Source organism: Triturus cristatus, chromosome 12, assembly GCF_964204655.1.
Source record: "Triturus cristatus chromosome 12, aTriCri1.1, whole genome shotgun sequence".
NCBI lineage: Eukaryota > Metazoa > Chordata > Amphibia > Caudata > Salamandridae > Triturus > Triturus cristatus.
Window position 1 is genome coordinate 68,556,782 of NC_140595.1, and position 17,015 is coordinate 68,573,796.

The following is a 17,015-nucleotide window of genomic DNA, read 5'->3' on the forward strand; positions in this document are numbered from 1 at the left end:
ATTTTTCGTTCTCAAGCACAGAGTTTCCAAGCTCTTCGTCCTGCCTCTGCAGTTCATGCCTGGACAGGTGTTCCACTATGCCAGCTCCAAGGGAATCTCCAAGTACGCTGGTGGTGGTTCGCAGGTGGTCCCTAAAAATAAAAATGCACATTTAGAGGAGAATTTACACAGCAACAGTCAAAGTTGACCACAAATTAGAATTCAAGCAGGCATTAAATTAAATGGCTAGTAAGGTGATGCATACCTTTCTCCACATTATGACCTCGGAATACATAAATCCCAGGTTAATAGTAATAGGAAAACTAAAGCATGCGAGTAAAAAGGTAAGTTTATTTTATTAAATATATTTATTAATTTTATAAGTGCCATGATACACATATATCATACAGTGCATGAACATTTCCGTAATCACAGATCATCTTGAACAGCTGTAACGATCATTGCACATTCTGTCGACATGTTACAATTCGAACACAGTCCATGACACTTAACATAACTACTTAAAATAACCCCCCCCCCCCTCCATATGAACCCTCATGAAATTACATGTGGTTAGTATAAAGATACAACACACTCAGGCAAAGTTCGGTCAGGCGGCAACTCTTTTGCATATAAAATGTTTCTTACACAATCTATTAACACGTCCTGGACACCTCATACACAGTTGTTCATATATAAATGCAGGACCTTGTAGCCTCCAGACCCCGACTATATCTCCTTTACAATTCGTTCACCTTAAAGTCTTCTAGTATCGCATTCCACTCTAAAGAGATAGGCTTTTTGCGCAAACCCCAGTCTTCTTCCGTCTTAAGCTCAGCACTCTCTGCTTTGCCCCATCTCACCACCTCGCCATACCACTCTGTCACCAACGGCGCTGTAGTGGCTTTCCAGCATTTAGTGATTGCCCGCCTGGCCAGGATTAGTGCCAAGTTAAAAAATCTGATCGTGGTGTTGCCACTTTTGGATTTCATACCAAACCCCAGCAGGGAATGTTCCGCTAGTACACCACGCCTCCCCGGGGCCAATTCCCTGAGGACCTTGTGCACTTCCACCCAATAGTGTTGTAAGCACGGACACGTCCACAGCATATGGAACAGGCCGGCACTAGGGCTCCTGCATCATGGGCATGTGTCTGTCGTGGTCGGATACATTGCGTGTGGCCTGCGGGGGGTCAAGTAAGCTCGATGCACAATCATAAGTTGGATAAATTTAAACTTCGCATTGTGTGACACCTTTCTGGGATATTCCAATATAGCATCAGGTGGGACGACCACCTATCCCGGAGTGCCTGCAGTGACAGTCCTGCATGTGACCGAAGACCTTGGTAGAGCCATCTAGTCAAATGGCGGCCATTCCCCATTAAGTATTGTAAATGTACCAGTGCGCGTGTCGGAGGTTCTTCACCAGTAGGAGCCCAATTGGTTCTGATATATCGCATAATGGTTGCGTGTAGTAGGAACAGAGTGTTCGGTACTTCCCTCTCCTCCACAAATGTGTCGTGATTCATCAGTGTGTGATCTGCGAACAACATCCCAACAGTGTCTACACCCGCCTCCACCCACCTAGAAATTTGTCTCTGCGAAACTGTTCCTAGCGGTGTAGTTATACCAAGTAGTGGTATATTAGGTGCATATGGAGTACGTGTCTTTGTAAAAGCTAGTGCCCTTTTCCAGTATATTATTGCCACCTTCAGTAACGGGGAGGCGGATGGCGCAATCACTCCACCGGGCAGCAGTAGCGCGTGTAAGTTGTCTCTATTCCATTCTCCCTGTGACATTTCTATTTCCTGGAGGTTGCGCCCCACAATCCAATATGACAACCACTGTAGTTGTCCTGCGTAACCGTATGCCCTGAAATCCGGTGCGCTCATACCCCCACCTCTGCTGGACAGTTGCAATTTGGCTAGTCCTACTCTGCGCCGACCAGGACCCCAGATCAGACCAGATTCGCCTGTAAGATCCACATCCAGAGATGCAAGGTTAGTGTGAAGTAATTAATGCACCTAGTAAATAATGATTCCATAGAGTGCGGTATTTGCGGGAAGTGTGCAATAATATTTATTACTACTTCCACGGGCCCAAATAAAGCATAAAATACTGGATTGGTACTTAAAATGCTTCACATTTTCCCCCCACAATGTTCTCTTAGACAATTGCAGCAGGCTTTTCTTTGTAAAATAAGTTAGTGGAAAGGTCGGGTGTAGTAAGTGTTTTTTTGTTTTTTTAAACATTTTATTAAATTTTCAATTTTCAACCCGTCAATCACAACATGTTACAGTCATACACAATGTCGTGATACATTGAGGTCATCGTACGGTGTATATGCATTATCATCAACAATAAGTGTATGGCACAGGAATACAACTATCCCATCCCTCCCTCCCTTCATCTGGCACCGACCTTTCCTGGCGTATATGTCAAGGTGTTCCCAAGTCTACTCCCAACTGCATGCAAGCATTCAAAGGGGTATATATGCGCCCCATAGTGCAGGAGTCACAAACAATGGAATCCCCTAAACGTGGAAACTAGAAAACAGGGGCTAGGTAATAAAACTGTTATTATGTCCGCGCTATCGGCACAGGTGGCGGGGCCAAGGCCCTGAAGGCTTCCAGGATACTGTCCCAGTCCAAAGTGATAACCCTTTTGCGCAAACCCCGAGCCTCCTCCCGACGGATGGCCGCACTCTCCGCTCCACCCCATCTCACTACTTCCCCATGCCAGCCGGAAAGTTGGGGGGGTGTGGTCGATTTCCACCGCATCGTAATGGAGCGTTTAGCCAGAAGCAAAGACAGGTCTACAAAGCGAAGTTGCACTTTCTGTGCCTTAGGGCGTCTTATCAGTCCCAAAAGGCATACTGCAGGCGTGTCTGGGACTGGGATCCCAGCCGCAGTTGTGAGCAAGGACAGTACCTCGGACCAATAAGGGGTAAGCACAGGGCACCGCCGTAGCATGTGTAGTAAATCAGCACCCTCTAATTTGCATCTCGGACAGCAGTGTTGTGTGGCCGGAAAAATACGTTGTAAGCGGTGTGGGGTAAGATACGCCCTGTGCAAAACCATGTATTGTATGAATTTGGAGTTCCGTGGAATTTTCCTGGGGTATGCTAAGGCTTTGTCCCAGTCCCTATCTGTCATGTCTGTCCCCAGGTCTGGAGCCCATTTATTGTGTAGATCCGTCAGTGAGATTCTGGTGTGGGTGGTAATACCTTTGTAGAGCCATTTGGTAAGGTGGCGGCCGTTTCCCACCAGGTAGGTCATAAAGACCATTTTGTGGCGTGGGCGTTCCTCCCTGTGTGGGGCCCAATGTTTCTTCACATACTGCACGAGTGCAGCATGCAATAGGTACAATGCATCCGTGACCCCATGATGTCTTGCAAAATTACCATGGTCCATTAATGTGCCGTCATCAAATAGATCACCCACTGTGGTCACCCCACCCTCCGCCCAAGGAAGCAATCGTCGTTTAGTGAGCAGTCCAGTGGGGGTAGGGATCCCAAGGAGTGGAGTAGTGTCGGAATAGGGAAGGCAACTATGTGTGTAATGAGTGGCTTTTTTCCAATAAATGAGCCCCGTGCGCAAGAGCAACGTGGCATCCGCCGGTATCCTAGCCTGCGGGAGCAGCAGTGTGTGGAGCTGCCCCCGGTCTACGTCTGCAGGGGGAAAATCTATTTCCTGTAAGTTGCGCCCTGCCAGCCAATACGACAGCCATTGCAATTGGCTTTCATAGCAGTATGCTCGGAAGTCTGGGACACCCAGCCCGCCCTGATCAGTGTCAAATTGTAACTTGGTCAGCCCAACCCTACGGCGGCCATTACCCCAGATCAAAGCGGAAAGTGTAGTGTTAAGGGAGTGGAGTATCGGGGTCAGGATTACAACCGGTAGGTTGGTGAAGAAATATAAAAGCCGGGGCAGGACTACCATTTACGAGATCGCCACTCGGTCCATCACCGAGAGTGGTAGGGAGGACCAAAAACTGACCTGGGAGCGGAGCGATCGTGCAGCTTTGCCCAGATTGCCCTCAATGAGATCTGGCGCTGATCGGTAAATATGAATGCCTAAATATCTAAAAGTGTGTGCGCCGACAGTTAGGAAACAGGAGCCAAACTGAACCATCTCTGGGCGATCCCCCTGTCGGAAAAAGAAGGCATAAGAATTATTGCCGTTGATGTTAAGGCCCGAAAGCCGCGCAAAAGAATCAAAAATGCTCGGGAGGGGTGAGAGAGAGGCTAGATTAACAGCGTACAGAATTATGTCATCTGCATATGCGGAAATTACATGTGTTGTCTGCCCCAGGCAGATCCCCTGTTGCGTCGCCGATAGCCGCACCCTAAGGGCCAAAGGCTCCTGGGCCAGCACAAAAAGCAAGGGGGATAGGGGGCATCCCTGGCGGGTGCCTTTACCCACCGGGTACTCCCTTGAGATATGCCGTCCCGTACGGGCCTGTGCTGTGGGGTCCGTGTATAAAAGCTGCACCCACTTTAAATAATCCGGGGGTATACCAAAGCGTTCTAGCGCTCGGAACATGTATTCCCACCGGAGCGTATCGAATGCTTGTCGCAAATCTAGGGTGACACATCCAGCATTGGCTCTCGCCTTGGGGGTGGCTGCCATGACATGATACAACCTCCTGATATTTAGCGAGGTGCACCGTGCCGGCACAAAGCCGCATTGGTCTGGGTGTATGAGCTTGTGTACATATGGTAGCAGGCGGCTAGCAAGCACCTTACTCAATATTTTATATTCGGTATTGAGTAGGGACAGTGGTCTGTAACCGGACAGGTCAGTCAACGGACGTCCCGGTTTAGGGTGAGAGACTACCAGTGCCTGCCTAGTGGAGTGGGGCAGGGACCCTGAAGACAGCGCGGCTTTGTACAAGCTCGCTAGTTGCGGCACCAGAGTGTCCGAAAAAGTGGCATAGAATTCGGCCGGAAGGCCGTCCAAACCTGGGGCCTTATTCCGGGGTAAGGCCCTGATGGCCGCCTTAATTTCGTCCTTGTAATAGGGCCGGTGAGAGCATCCTGTCCTGATTTGTCCAATTGTGGAAACTGTACATCAGCTAAAAAGGTATCAAGAGCCTCTTCCATCAATGGGGGGGGGGTGCCCGATATAGAGCCTGATAGTAGTCACAGAAGGCCGCATTAATGTCCTGTTGCGTATGTACTGTGTCCCCGCTGCTAGTGATAAGCCCATGGATCGGGGAATGGGGGGTCATCCCTGAGTATGCGTGCTAGTAGCGGGCCCGCCTGGTCCGCGTCAGCATGTCTTGCGTGTGTATAGGCAGTATAATCTATTTGCCTAAGCGTCTCCAGCAATTCTGCATGTTGTATTCGGGCGTCTTGTAGAAGTATGACCTTCGTGGGGTTAGTCGCCGCAGTCTGTTCGAGACTATTTAGTGAGTTTTCTACCGCTTTCAAGTTGTTATGTAGTTCCCTTCGTGCCCCAGCCGTGGTGTTGATAGCTATCCCCCTGATCACGGTCTTGAATGCATCCCACTTCACCTGGGGTGTGGATGCGGTACCAGTGTTCTCAGAAAAGTAATTGTCTGTGCCAGTCGCCAGTGCCTCCCGGAAGACTGGGTCCTCGAGCATCTGAGGCCACAATTTCCAGGTAGGAACCGGGGTGGGGTTTCTGCCCCAGCTGAGGGAGACCTCCAAAGGGTTGTGGTCAGAAAGGGTCTTACCCAAATATGTGGCGTGTGTTACCTGGGTGGTAATGTGACTGGAGCAAAGTATCCTATCTATGCGAGTATGACATTGGTGCGGGTGGGAAAAAAATGAGTATTCCCTACTGGTGGGGTTTTTCAAACGCCAAACATCCCCCAGGCCCCAGCCCTCGGCCCAGCTGCATACTGCCTCCGCTTGTCTGACAGGGCTTGCTCCTCCTAGGGGGGGTGAGACCTATCAATAGATGGGTCCATTACAGTGTTATAGTCCCCTCCCAGTATCCACGGACACTCAGCCCAAGGCGCCAGGACTGGATTGAGGCTTAAGAGGTATGCATCCTGATCAAAGTTGGGCGCATATATGCTGCCAAGGACAATCTGTGCCCCATCCAGTGTGCCCCTCACTATGACATATCTGCCCAATGGATCCACCCGCTGCTCCAGCCCCTCAAAGGGAACCCCATTCCATATCCATATGGACGCGCCCCTCGCAAATGCAGAATATGATGTGGAAAAAATCTGACCTCTCCATCTTTTGCGAAGCTTAGCCGCTTCAGCTGCCGTCAGGTGGGACTCTTGTAAGAACACTATATGGGCACGCCGCCTGTTCAACTGTGCATGTACTCTGTGCCGTTTATGAATCGACCCCAGTCCCCTGACATTCCAGGTAATCACGCTGAAGCTATCCTGCATTGATATGTAAGCTGTGTATCTATATATCGCCTGCGCAGCAAAGGGGGAGCAGCAGTGTGTCGGTAGGAACAGGTGGCTGGCCAGAGCCTAAAAAAAAAACAAATTCCCATCTACAATACTCGGGCCAGCTATCGGAACTTTGCTGGCCCAAACCCAGTGCCCAACGGTGCAAACTGAAAACATTGTGCGTGTTGCTTTCGCCATAGGGGGGTGTATGCCCACAGCCAGGCCAGCTGAATTAGAGCGTTCCGAGCATTACGCAGCCCGGACCACTATTATTACCTTCACATTTTGCAGTTTCGGTACTAGCGGTATGGTATGTCGCTAGGTGCAAGACAAAAGTGGCGGGGTCAGTAGACAGCCCACCTCTACAAAGAGCAGAAATCAGCCCCACCCTAGATAACCATCAGCAGTCTGGGGCGTAATGTTACTAAACAAGTTAATACTAGATCCTGAGTCAGAGTGGTTTGATGCCTCGTCAGAAGAGTCGGATAGGACTGGAGGGGCTGCATCCCCGAACCGGGCTGCCGTCTCCAGTGCCTCAGCCTGATCCTGCCGGACCTGCTCCGGGGTGGGAGTCCCGGGCGTAGTGGCGAGCCCCGTCCAGAGAAGTTTTGATTTGCGAACTCGCCGTGGCCTCTTTGGGGGCAGGGACCGTCTTGGTAAGAGGGCCCAGATCCGCCAGGGGGGAACATGATTTCGATCCATTCTGCCGCCTCGTCCGGGGACTCAAAGAATTGTGTCTTATGGTCATGAATCACTTTCAACTTGGCAGGGAATAACAGTGCATACTTAACATTCAGTGCCCTGAGCTTGACCTTCACGTCTTGGTTGTGGGACCGTTGGCGTTGGACCAGAGCGGTGTAGTCCGGGTACAGGGATATCCTCTGATTTTCATATTGTATGTGGGATAGCTCCCTTGCTTTTTGTAGCAGGATGTCCCGATCCCTGAAGTTCAGTACTTTGACAACCAGGGGCCGAGGGCGTGCTCCCGCCACTGGTCTACCTGTCGGGTGTAGTAAGTGTTTAATGTGGTAGTGCCACTAGGGTATTCACACTATGTAGTAATTAACCCCAAACATGAAGTCCTTATGCATCTACAAACTCTTGTTTGCACCCAAATCTGAAAATTCTGAATTATGAATTTTGGTTTTGGTGCACCAAGCCAGTAGGTTGAAGCTATAGGGCAAAGATTAACATGAGAGTCTATCAATTCACATATGCGGTGTAAAACTATGGATAAGAACATTTGCCTGAAACCAGCCGTGACGTTCTGGTGCATAAAATAAAAAAAATACAAGAGTACAAATATTTGCAGATGCGGGGTGTGAAATTTCATGATTTCAGTAAATTTTGTATAACACTATAACAATGTTCCTGAAGTTTGAATTTCTTTTTAAACTGAAGGAAAAAAGAGAAAAGTTTTACTGGGAAAATTAAAATAGCAATGATTTGGCCTTGTGTATAAATAAGGGAAAGAGAGAAAACAGGCATTATGAAAGATATATATGGCTGCTAAAGTAAAAGGAGCGAAGGTTGTAAATTAGGTAAGATCCAAATAATCACCAATGTAATATAAAGGAAAGTGAGAGGACAAGATTAGAAAAAAATTAATCTGGGGTGTCATCAAATGTTCAGCTCCAGGGCAAATTTTTAGGAAATCCACATAAAATACTTTGAAATATTACTGAATTAAATGAAGCCCTTTTGCACGGTCAGTGATAATCCGCAAAAACTGGCACAGAGTGTGCCCTAATGGTACTACATTGTACAACTCTGCAATAAATGAAGTCAGGATTAAAAAATTGACCCACTTATACTTCTCTGTTTATGAAAAAAAAAAGGAATTACACTGGAATGGTTCATATTTATATGATTTCAGAAAGATATGGAAAAAGGAAAGTCTGGATCTGTGCAATAAACACAGTGGTCAAAGAGTTTGCTGGGAAATTCAGAGATTTCACCATATGTGGTACATCTGAAAGACTGGCAGAGAAAGGGATTATTTGCTCAAAAAGTGTCATATGTGGGGCATGTCTCATGTATGGCTGGCTCTGAGTCTACCAGATATGTCTTCTTGTGAAGACATATCTGGATTTTTACAGGGTGCTCTAGAAAAAAAAATAAAGACATATGTTTGGAAGTAATAAAAATGAGAAGGTGGGATGGAAAGAATTCCATAGGGAATTAGCATAGATACAATGGATTAGTTGAATAGATGAAGAAAGATTGCAAGAGCAGATCCTTACTTCCAATGGAATTATAGAAAACGTCCTGTTGTCTTGAAAAAAAGGGGCACAGATAGTCTCAGGATTTAACTTCCAGTTTTATTTTACATACCACAAATCCCGCACAATCAGCCACAGACGGGCACCAGTCTTCAATCTACTGCCTTCCGCTGGCATCTCAAGATAGGCATTTTATTTGCTTTGCCCAGTGAGATCCTATGGAAGCGTCACATATTACACTTTCAACATTTATAAAAACAGCTTAACAGGGTCCATTGTAGAATGTTTGAAGCAAACAGTTGGGTGTTCTTTATAAACGACACTGTTCTGTAATTCAGTAATATAAAAGTACAGTTTTATAGATTATTTCTCAGTGGACCCAGGAACCTATGCTCAGACACTGCACAGTTAGGCTCTTCTGAAGCATCACTGGTTATGTCCTTATTTTCCATAGCATCTTTGCTCTGCTTGCGATTTTCTGGTCCAGTCCTAAAAGTGAAGACATTATCAACAAGTGTTGCACCAGATAATTTGATTATGTGTGGTCAACAGCAGCAAACTGATGCACAGAAGGATTTCAGCAGGATGTTGTCCTGAAAAGTTGTGAGCTGAGACACAGTCAATCACGTGTCAAAATGCTCAAAATATCACTTAATATCGACTTGGAACAGTCCAACTTTGCTCTCTCCTCTGACGACATTTTACTAGTCCGTGATTAAACAAAAGAAGCACATTTCATGTTTTGACAACCCACCATCACAACCAGTAAATATATATAAAACATTTTAAAAACAACAAAATAAATTACAACTGTTTGTATGTTAATATAAAATGAATATCCCTATTATTTTTCATTCTTCCATTGGAATTCTTTTTTAAAACAAACAAGAGAACCAAACAATTTTCTAAGCATATGATACATTATGTCCAATTTACACACTGCCCTTCCATTGTGGTGAGGGAGTCTGTGCTATGTTTGTTTATGCATGTGGAAGCACAGGAAACTGCGACCGTGGTATTCGCCTGGGTGCATTATTATTATTATTAAAGTTGACCCCACCACAAAGAATTATAGGCATATTCACAAAGGCATTTTGGAGTACTCCTGTAGTACTCTTTAAAACTCTTTCATTCCCTAATAGAGGAATATTCAGGAAATAGTCATATAAATTGAGTACAAATAGAAAGGACTGTGCCCTCTTTGAACTGTTTCCATTGTGAGTTGAATCTTTCAGGCCAAATCACAAAGGTATGCAAGACAATATAAAAAAGTATTCCTGCTGAACTACTTCCCACATTCATAAATGATTTTGTGAACCACCCCCCACAGTTCCTGAATACCTGTAGTTTGGGCATGAAAAACATCACTATGCCATAGCCTGTCTAGTGCATTCGTGTGTGAGCACCATAGATTTTTTGAAGGGTGGTGGTGTGGTTTTAAGGTTCTGAAAATGCTGAATGATATCTTATGAACTTGGGAAATATGTTGAATAAAAGCAAGGATTTTCTTGGCACACAGAGTGCCTGAATCCATGTAGCACAAGAACAAGGCTTGTGAGCTTCCGCATAAATTGACTACACTTTAGAATTAGTGTTTACAACTTTTATAGCAGCCAAATGCAAGACAGAACATCTATAAATCTAAACTAAGGTTGTCTTCGTACACCGCACACAATGATCCATTGTTAAATAGTGAGCAATTATATTTACAAACACTAATGGAATGTTTCCAAAACATAAGTCCAGTAATATTAAAATCCCTGAACACACTTTACATAGCTCCCGTTTCCATTTTTGAGATCTTCTACTTCGATTTTCTTCTCTAGTTTGTTTAAAAGAACAAGCGAGCAACCCTGTGTTTGAATGCGGAAGGGCAATTTCACGAAAATGAGGTATATAGGTGGCAACTCAGTTAAGCCGACAAGAAAATAAAGCTCCAAGCTATCTTTGTGGCCTTGTAGATGTGTCCTTTATTCTCATGTTAATGTAAAACCTTTGTTGTTTTGCCATAATGGGCTCATAACATTATTTCTTGGTAATTCATCTTTCAATGATTAGATACTCCTTCAGACTACGTGGGAAAATTAAGCTGCATGCCATTTTAATTGGGTGTAGATAAAGTGTAAATCCCTGATAATGAGCCATGCTAAGGAAAGTCAAATGCCTATTTGTTCCTTCGATTCTCGTATACCTTTTTTCTGAGATAATAAGTGTATAAATGCTGCTGTAGATTGGGTTAGCATTGTGGCTTTCGAAGTGAAAAAGTAGGAGTCACGTTCTTATTTACAGAATGGAGCCATCCGAGAATACACTGCCCAAGAGAATAATTCAATAAAAATACAATGTAATCTCTAAAATGTGGATCCATTTAAAGAAGATTTCAATCTAGTTTTAATACCCTCACTCCTCTCTCGCTGTGTTTTTTTATTTATGTGGTTTACGCATTGTGACAATTTCAGATAAAACCGGGTCTTTTGTGAGCAATGTGTTCCTAACCTACTGGAGTTTATTGGTGTACTTTTAGCTCTTCTTTTCGCAATTAAGCACTTTTCAATATAATACAAAAGAAGAGATCAGAAAGATCAGAAAGACTAAACTGCTGGTTTTAACGCAACTCTTCTCTTGTGGGAGTTAAGGTTGAAGATGGACGAAGGACCAAGAACATCAAAGCGGGTGGAACTTGACAGGTATACCTTAAAAAGAGATTCACTCATATCATTAATAGAGACAGTTCTCTATAAAAGATGTAGCACCGCACCAGGAGCGATTTTGTCACATTTTACGTCACATTATGGGATACACCCTCAAATCACTTTCACAATGAACATATTTTGAGGAAGTACGGCTTGCAACGTAGGAGAGAGTTATTAAAGGCTAGACCGGAAATTGCAAAGGTCGCTCATAGACCTCTGAGATCTTGACTCATTCCCTCCAGCCCTCCCCTGCGGTAAATCTCACTCAGTAACTCTATAGTTGATTTTGATTGCATTGCTGCAAAATTGGTCCAGTCGTATATTAAATGAGAAGAAAACAATAGAGAACAAATTCTTCTTCCTCATTTTTAGGCAAGTTGGGAGAGATCCAAAGAGTTAATTTCCTTTTCGGAAATTTTTGAAGCAAAGTCTTTTTATACAAATTCTTCTTGTGCTGTTTTGTGTGTAAAGCACTAAAATAGTGCCATTGTTTCTTGTATTATCTATCACTCGCCGATTTAACGGTCCCTTCGTTCACCAGCAGTGGATCACATCCTGCTCTCGCTGTTTGGGTGTTTCAAGGTATCATTCTCCTGGCAGATCAGCTGGTAGGATTTTTCGTCCTCAAGCACAGAGTTTCCAAGCTCTTCGTCCTGCCTCTGCAGTTCGTGTCTGGACAGGTGTTCCACTATGCCAGCTCCAAGGGAATCTCCAAGCACGTTGGTGGTGGTTCGCAGGCGGTCCCTAAAAGTAAAAATGCACATTTAGAGGAGAATTTACACAGCAACAGTCAAAGTTGACCACAAATTAGAATTCAAGCAGGCATTAAATTAAATGGCTAGTAAGGTGCTGCATCACTTTCTCCATATTATGACCTCGGAATACATCAATCCCAGGTTTATAGTAAAGGGAAAATTAAAGCATGCGAGTGAAAAGTGAAGTTTAAAGTGTTAAAAGTAAGTGCAAGTTTTTAATTTGGAGGAATGATATAACAGAAGTGTAAAAGTTAAAATAAAATGGAGAAGGGCATGGGTAATTAAAGGAGTTATTTTGGTCTCTTTATTATTAAAACCCTAATAAATAAGCACACTTTGCTACACCATATAGAAATGTACAGTCATGGAAAATATTTTGGGATGAACAGTTGTGCAAAATAATTTATATGGCTGGTTTTCTGTAGAAGATCTACCGACACAAATTGTTTTCAAAAGTCTTGTTTGAGTTCATTGACATTTACTTCCTAGTTGACACAGTTACAAGGTCCAAGTATGTGACCTAGGGTTGTACTCTGCAAAAGATGTGAACTGATGTTGTGCCGACCAATGGTCACAGGAAAATGCCCTCTACTCCCCGCCTTCAACACAGGGCTGGGAAAGTAAAATAAATGCCTCACTGCTCCCACGTCTACCTAAGTAATGCAGAATAACCTGAAAAAATGTTTTAGGGGATTGTCAACATCTGAAAGCTCTAATAATCAAAACACCCATCTAAGGGGGAAGCGTTACCCTGTTAAAGCGATATGACATACATGAACAGGGAGGGTTGTTCAAATATTATTGGCAACAGTGGTAGAGTATGTGAGAGAAATATTAAACTTAGGCATACACCACTGAGGCCCTTGCTACTAGTTCAGCAGATGTTGGTGTGGGGATACTGATGCTGGCCTATTGGTCAATCTACCAATTACTAGTTTTCTTGCACACATGGGCAATAAACACAACGCCATGGCGATATCGGCTCTTTACTGAGTGTTTTTCCCAATTGCAGGGACAAGAGGCAGAAAGTGTCTGGAAAAGATGGTGTGATGGATGGCAGTCTGGGAGGGCATCACCCTGTGTAGGAGGATGGGAGTGTCCGATGGGAGCAACACTAATCGGCTGTCCGCAACCCCAGCAGCATCAATGACAGGTCCATTGTCACCGGGCCCGAAATTAGTGAGTCAGGAGATACTTGTAGCAGCGGGCTGCAAGTTATTGCTTCAGGGTAAATTTGCACCACGCGTAATGATGGCCTTCGGCCCTCTTTACAAGTGGCCCTGTTAATCCCATGCATCCAGGAAAGTTCATTACCGGGCCCATCGGAATTGAGAGGTCTGTGGAAACATGGTGGGTCCGGGGCACTTGCAATGAGACCCTTGACGAGAAACGCTTTCAGGAGAGCTTCACTTTTGATCAAAATGTTTTTAAATACATGGGCATAGTGGAATCCAAAGGTAATGCTAATGCAAAACAGAAGCATACTTAACCATTTTATTGAGAAAATTAATAATTTCAGTTCAACAAATGAGCTGCACGATTACTAATTATTTGTAGTAAAATTGATAACTCAAGACAATAGTGTATTGTTCCTCGGTGTTCATCAGAATCCACACCTCCGATTCAAAAAGCCACTACATCCTAGTAACATGCTGTTCTCCCATCATCAGAAACATCGTTGTGAGACACCCTGCAGTTGATACAGGGTTTGAAGCCCGCCTGCCTACGCCATGCCAGCAATTTGTTCTGTCCGTGAGTGTAGTCCACAATGTTGGTCACAAGCAGGAAAGTAAACAATGGGATGTAATCTATTGTTATAGCAATCTGTACTAGCCCTTTAATGGTAGTCACATCATAGGAATGCTTGTGGGGACTAAACGGGAGTTAGGTGTGTAGGAGTAAGTTGAGAGGACTCTGTGTGGCTGTGCTGTCTATTAGTGGACATAAGAGAGAATAAAGTTGTAAACTGAAGAGTCTCTTTCAGATTATTAATCGCAACAATGTCTGCTCTGCACCTAAGAGAAAACTACCAGCCAAACAGGATAATTGTGGTATTGTTTTTTAAAACACAACCCCCAGCCCTGCACTTTGGAAACCTTTCTTTGAAACATTTAAAAAATGCTGAAAGGTGCACCATGCCCCTATGGTGTTTTGGACAGGTTATCATTTCTTATTTGCATAGAAAATTGGTACTGAAATCTCAATAGGAGTTCTAGTGATAAAAACCTGACTGCTGTGCTTGGTGCTCAAAGTGTTCATGGTAGGCAGCTAGAGTAAAAGAGCAAGACAGAGGATGGGAAAAGAAGAAATAATTCTATTTGGAAGAACAACTGGGAATTACTGGGAATTTGCATCATGTTCAGGTGTAACCCTGGGGTCTTGTTTGCCAACTAGACCACTCTTCTATCTGGTCAAGACAGTCAGAGCCTATGCTAGGTTGTGTTAATAAAAAAAAAATTAAACAGTTTATCAAGTTCACAATACAAATGTTCATTTCAACTTATTGAATTTGGCAACATTAGTCTCTTTCGTAGCATGTTTTGTATGCAATAGAAGAATCTGTTTTCTAAGATCTCCAGTGTGGACAGAGGGATTTTGAACTGATGAATTTAAATTTTGTTCTTGACCTCCCAGTTGGATGGGGGGCTCTAAGTCTCCCAGGTTGAAGGAGGGCTCCGAAACGTCAGGATGGAAGGTGGGCTCTAGAAAGCCTTAGTAACTAAGACTCATTACTTTTAGTGTAATCATAGTTCTGGTTGATAGATTTGGGAAATTGATATTATCTATTACTTGAGCTAGACTAAAACAGGATCAAAACAAAAATAAAGACTTACAAGAACCAGTCCACAGCAATGATCAGTGAGATATCGTCCGTTGGCAGGCCCACCGAGGTCAGCACAATAACCATGGTTACCAGACCCGCTTGTGGAATGCCGGCTGCACCAATGCTTGCTGCAGTTGCGGTGATACTGCATTAGAAAGGAAATGAAATCCAGTTAGTGGTAACCTCAGGCCACAAGCTCACCAAAGAATGGTGTGGGCAGGACAGGATCTAAAATCAGTTCTGGAATATAGTTCAAAGCAATTCTCATATTGCACAGAGCAAGGGAGCACTACAACTAAGTAAAACTTTCTCCAGGAGGCTAAGCGGGAGTTCTACTGAGTTTTTCTAAACACAGCCAAACGATACAGTCTGCAACAGAATTGCTCCTGTATCTGGACTAAAAACAGGATTTTACTAGCAATTCTGAAAACTATTTGCATGGCTTTCCTAACATTTTTGTAGTTCACAAACTCTCACGGCATTCTACTAGCAAATGGACACAACCTTTTTTGCACATAGAAACCTTTTCTTTGAGGAAAAACCCTTTCATGGCAACCCTGTAAAGTATCAAGTTTTGGAGCATTATCACACTTTTACACACCTATGCCCGCAATAGTTATAGTCTACAACTGGCTACCAAATGGCACTGGAAAAGTATTTGAAAACCCAAAAATTTATGATTTTCCAAGTGTCCAGGGCATTCACAATTGATATTCCAAAACATTGCTTTGAAACATTCATATTCCCATCCCCTAACTGATTACATGCAATTTTTCTGGTGTTGGAAAAGAGATTTATGGACTTAAGTTCTTCAAATTATGTTTCTGTGAACAAGATTTAATAATTCTGAACCTGAATATACCCGTTGGCGTCATAAGTGCCTTTAATGACTGAATAAAGTTGACAAAAAGACCCGGACCCATACACAAACTTTTCTGTCTCTATCTCAAAGCATCAGTAACGTTATATACATTACTGATGCCGAAGGCAAAAAGGAACTTCTCCCTGGGACATTTGTATCTGTGGTGCTTCACCTCAGCCCAGCAAAAGGGCCACATTCGCAGTTCCCCACTGAAGTACGGTGCTCTTTACTGCAACCTTGGAGTAGATGGTGCCATGAGAGAGCTTCCTTACCTTACCTAATAGATGTGCAATCCCTGAACCGCTTACAAAGAGGTTAATCACCTGATAGTAATAATTTGCCCAAAGTTAAGTTCGTAGTTGTTGACTTGGGCGATGAAGATGGCTGCCAGGGCCTCGTAGAGGGCAGTGCCATCCATGTTAATAGTGGCTCCCACAGGAAGGACAAAGCGGGTGATTCGTTTATCCACACCATTGTTCTCCTCCAAGCACTTGAATGTAATCGGGAGAGTTGCAGAGCTGGGGTTCAAACAGAAAGCAGGAGCTTTAGTATCACGAAAAATGGGTTAACAATCCAGACCAAGGTAATAATAAGGCCATAGGAAAGGCAATCATCTGTATGAAAATAATATCACTGAAAAGCAATAAAACATCAGAAATCACAGTGGGAGCTGCTTAGAAGGTGGGTATGTCAACAACAGTTGTGCATTACTGGGCAGTGAAAGATGCATTCCAGGGTATCTACGCTACCTAAGACATAAAACAAGTTTTACAATATTGTATCAAAGATCAATTTAGATGTCCTAAAGCTAAAAATAAATAAATGATCCTTTTATCACAAAACTGTCTAAGAAATTTGAATATCTCAGAATAAATATACTTTATCTCGTGTGGAGGTTAGCAGGATGTGGCAAAGCAACAAAGAGGTAGACAAGTATATTCAGTAAAGCAATAAAGCCTTAGCCAGGTCAGTCTGTTAAGCTTCACGGTTAAAATGTAAAGACATTATCAGTACCAGTCTCCAGGCAAGAGCACAGCGAGACACCACACATCTTCACTCCACAATAAAAACATCAATAAATTGGAAAAAAACAACAGATGTACAATAGAGACACAAAGACACAAATATCCAAAGATACTTCTTGCCACGGGCTCCGGTCACTCTCTACACACATTAGAAGCCACCCAACTTTAATAAATGTTATAACTAGCAAACACCCATCACGATTTAAGATACTTCTCTCCACATAGAGGTCTAACCTCCACCACCAGAAGACTCTTTTATCCTTTCTTTGGTCTTC

At 43.8% G+C, this 17,015-nt stretch overlaps 1 protein-coding gene across 1 annotated transcript in view; it reads right to left on the reverse strand.

Moving 5' to 3' along the window:
• Positions 1–8,660: 8,660 nt before the first annotated feature.
• The window catches only part of LOC146772524 (excitatory amino acid transporter 1-like), a 173,974-nt gene continuing 165,619 nt past the window's right edge, over positions 8,661–17,015 (reverse strand). The window contains exons 9-11 of the mRNA XM_085638978.1: positions 16,039–16,233; positions 14,864–14,998; positions 8,661–12,018 (exon numbers count right to left, since the gene is read on the reverse strand). Coding sequence (XP_085495104.1) covers positions 11,823–12,018; positions 14,864–14,998; positions 16,039–16,233 — 526 coding nt within the window. The 3' untranslated portion in view covers positions 8,661–11,822. The remainder of the gene's footprint in view (positions 12,019–14,863; positions 14,999–16,038; positions 16,234–17,015) is intronic.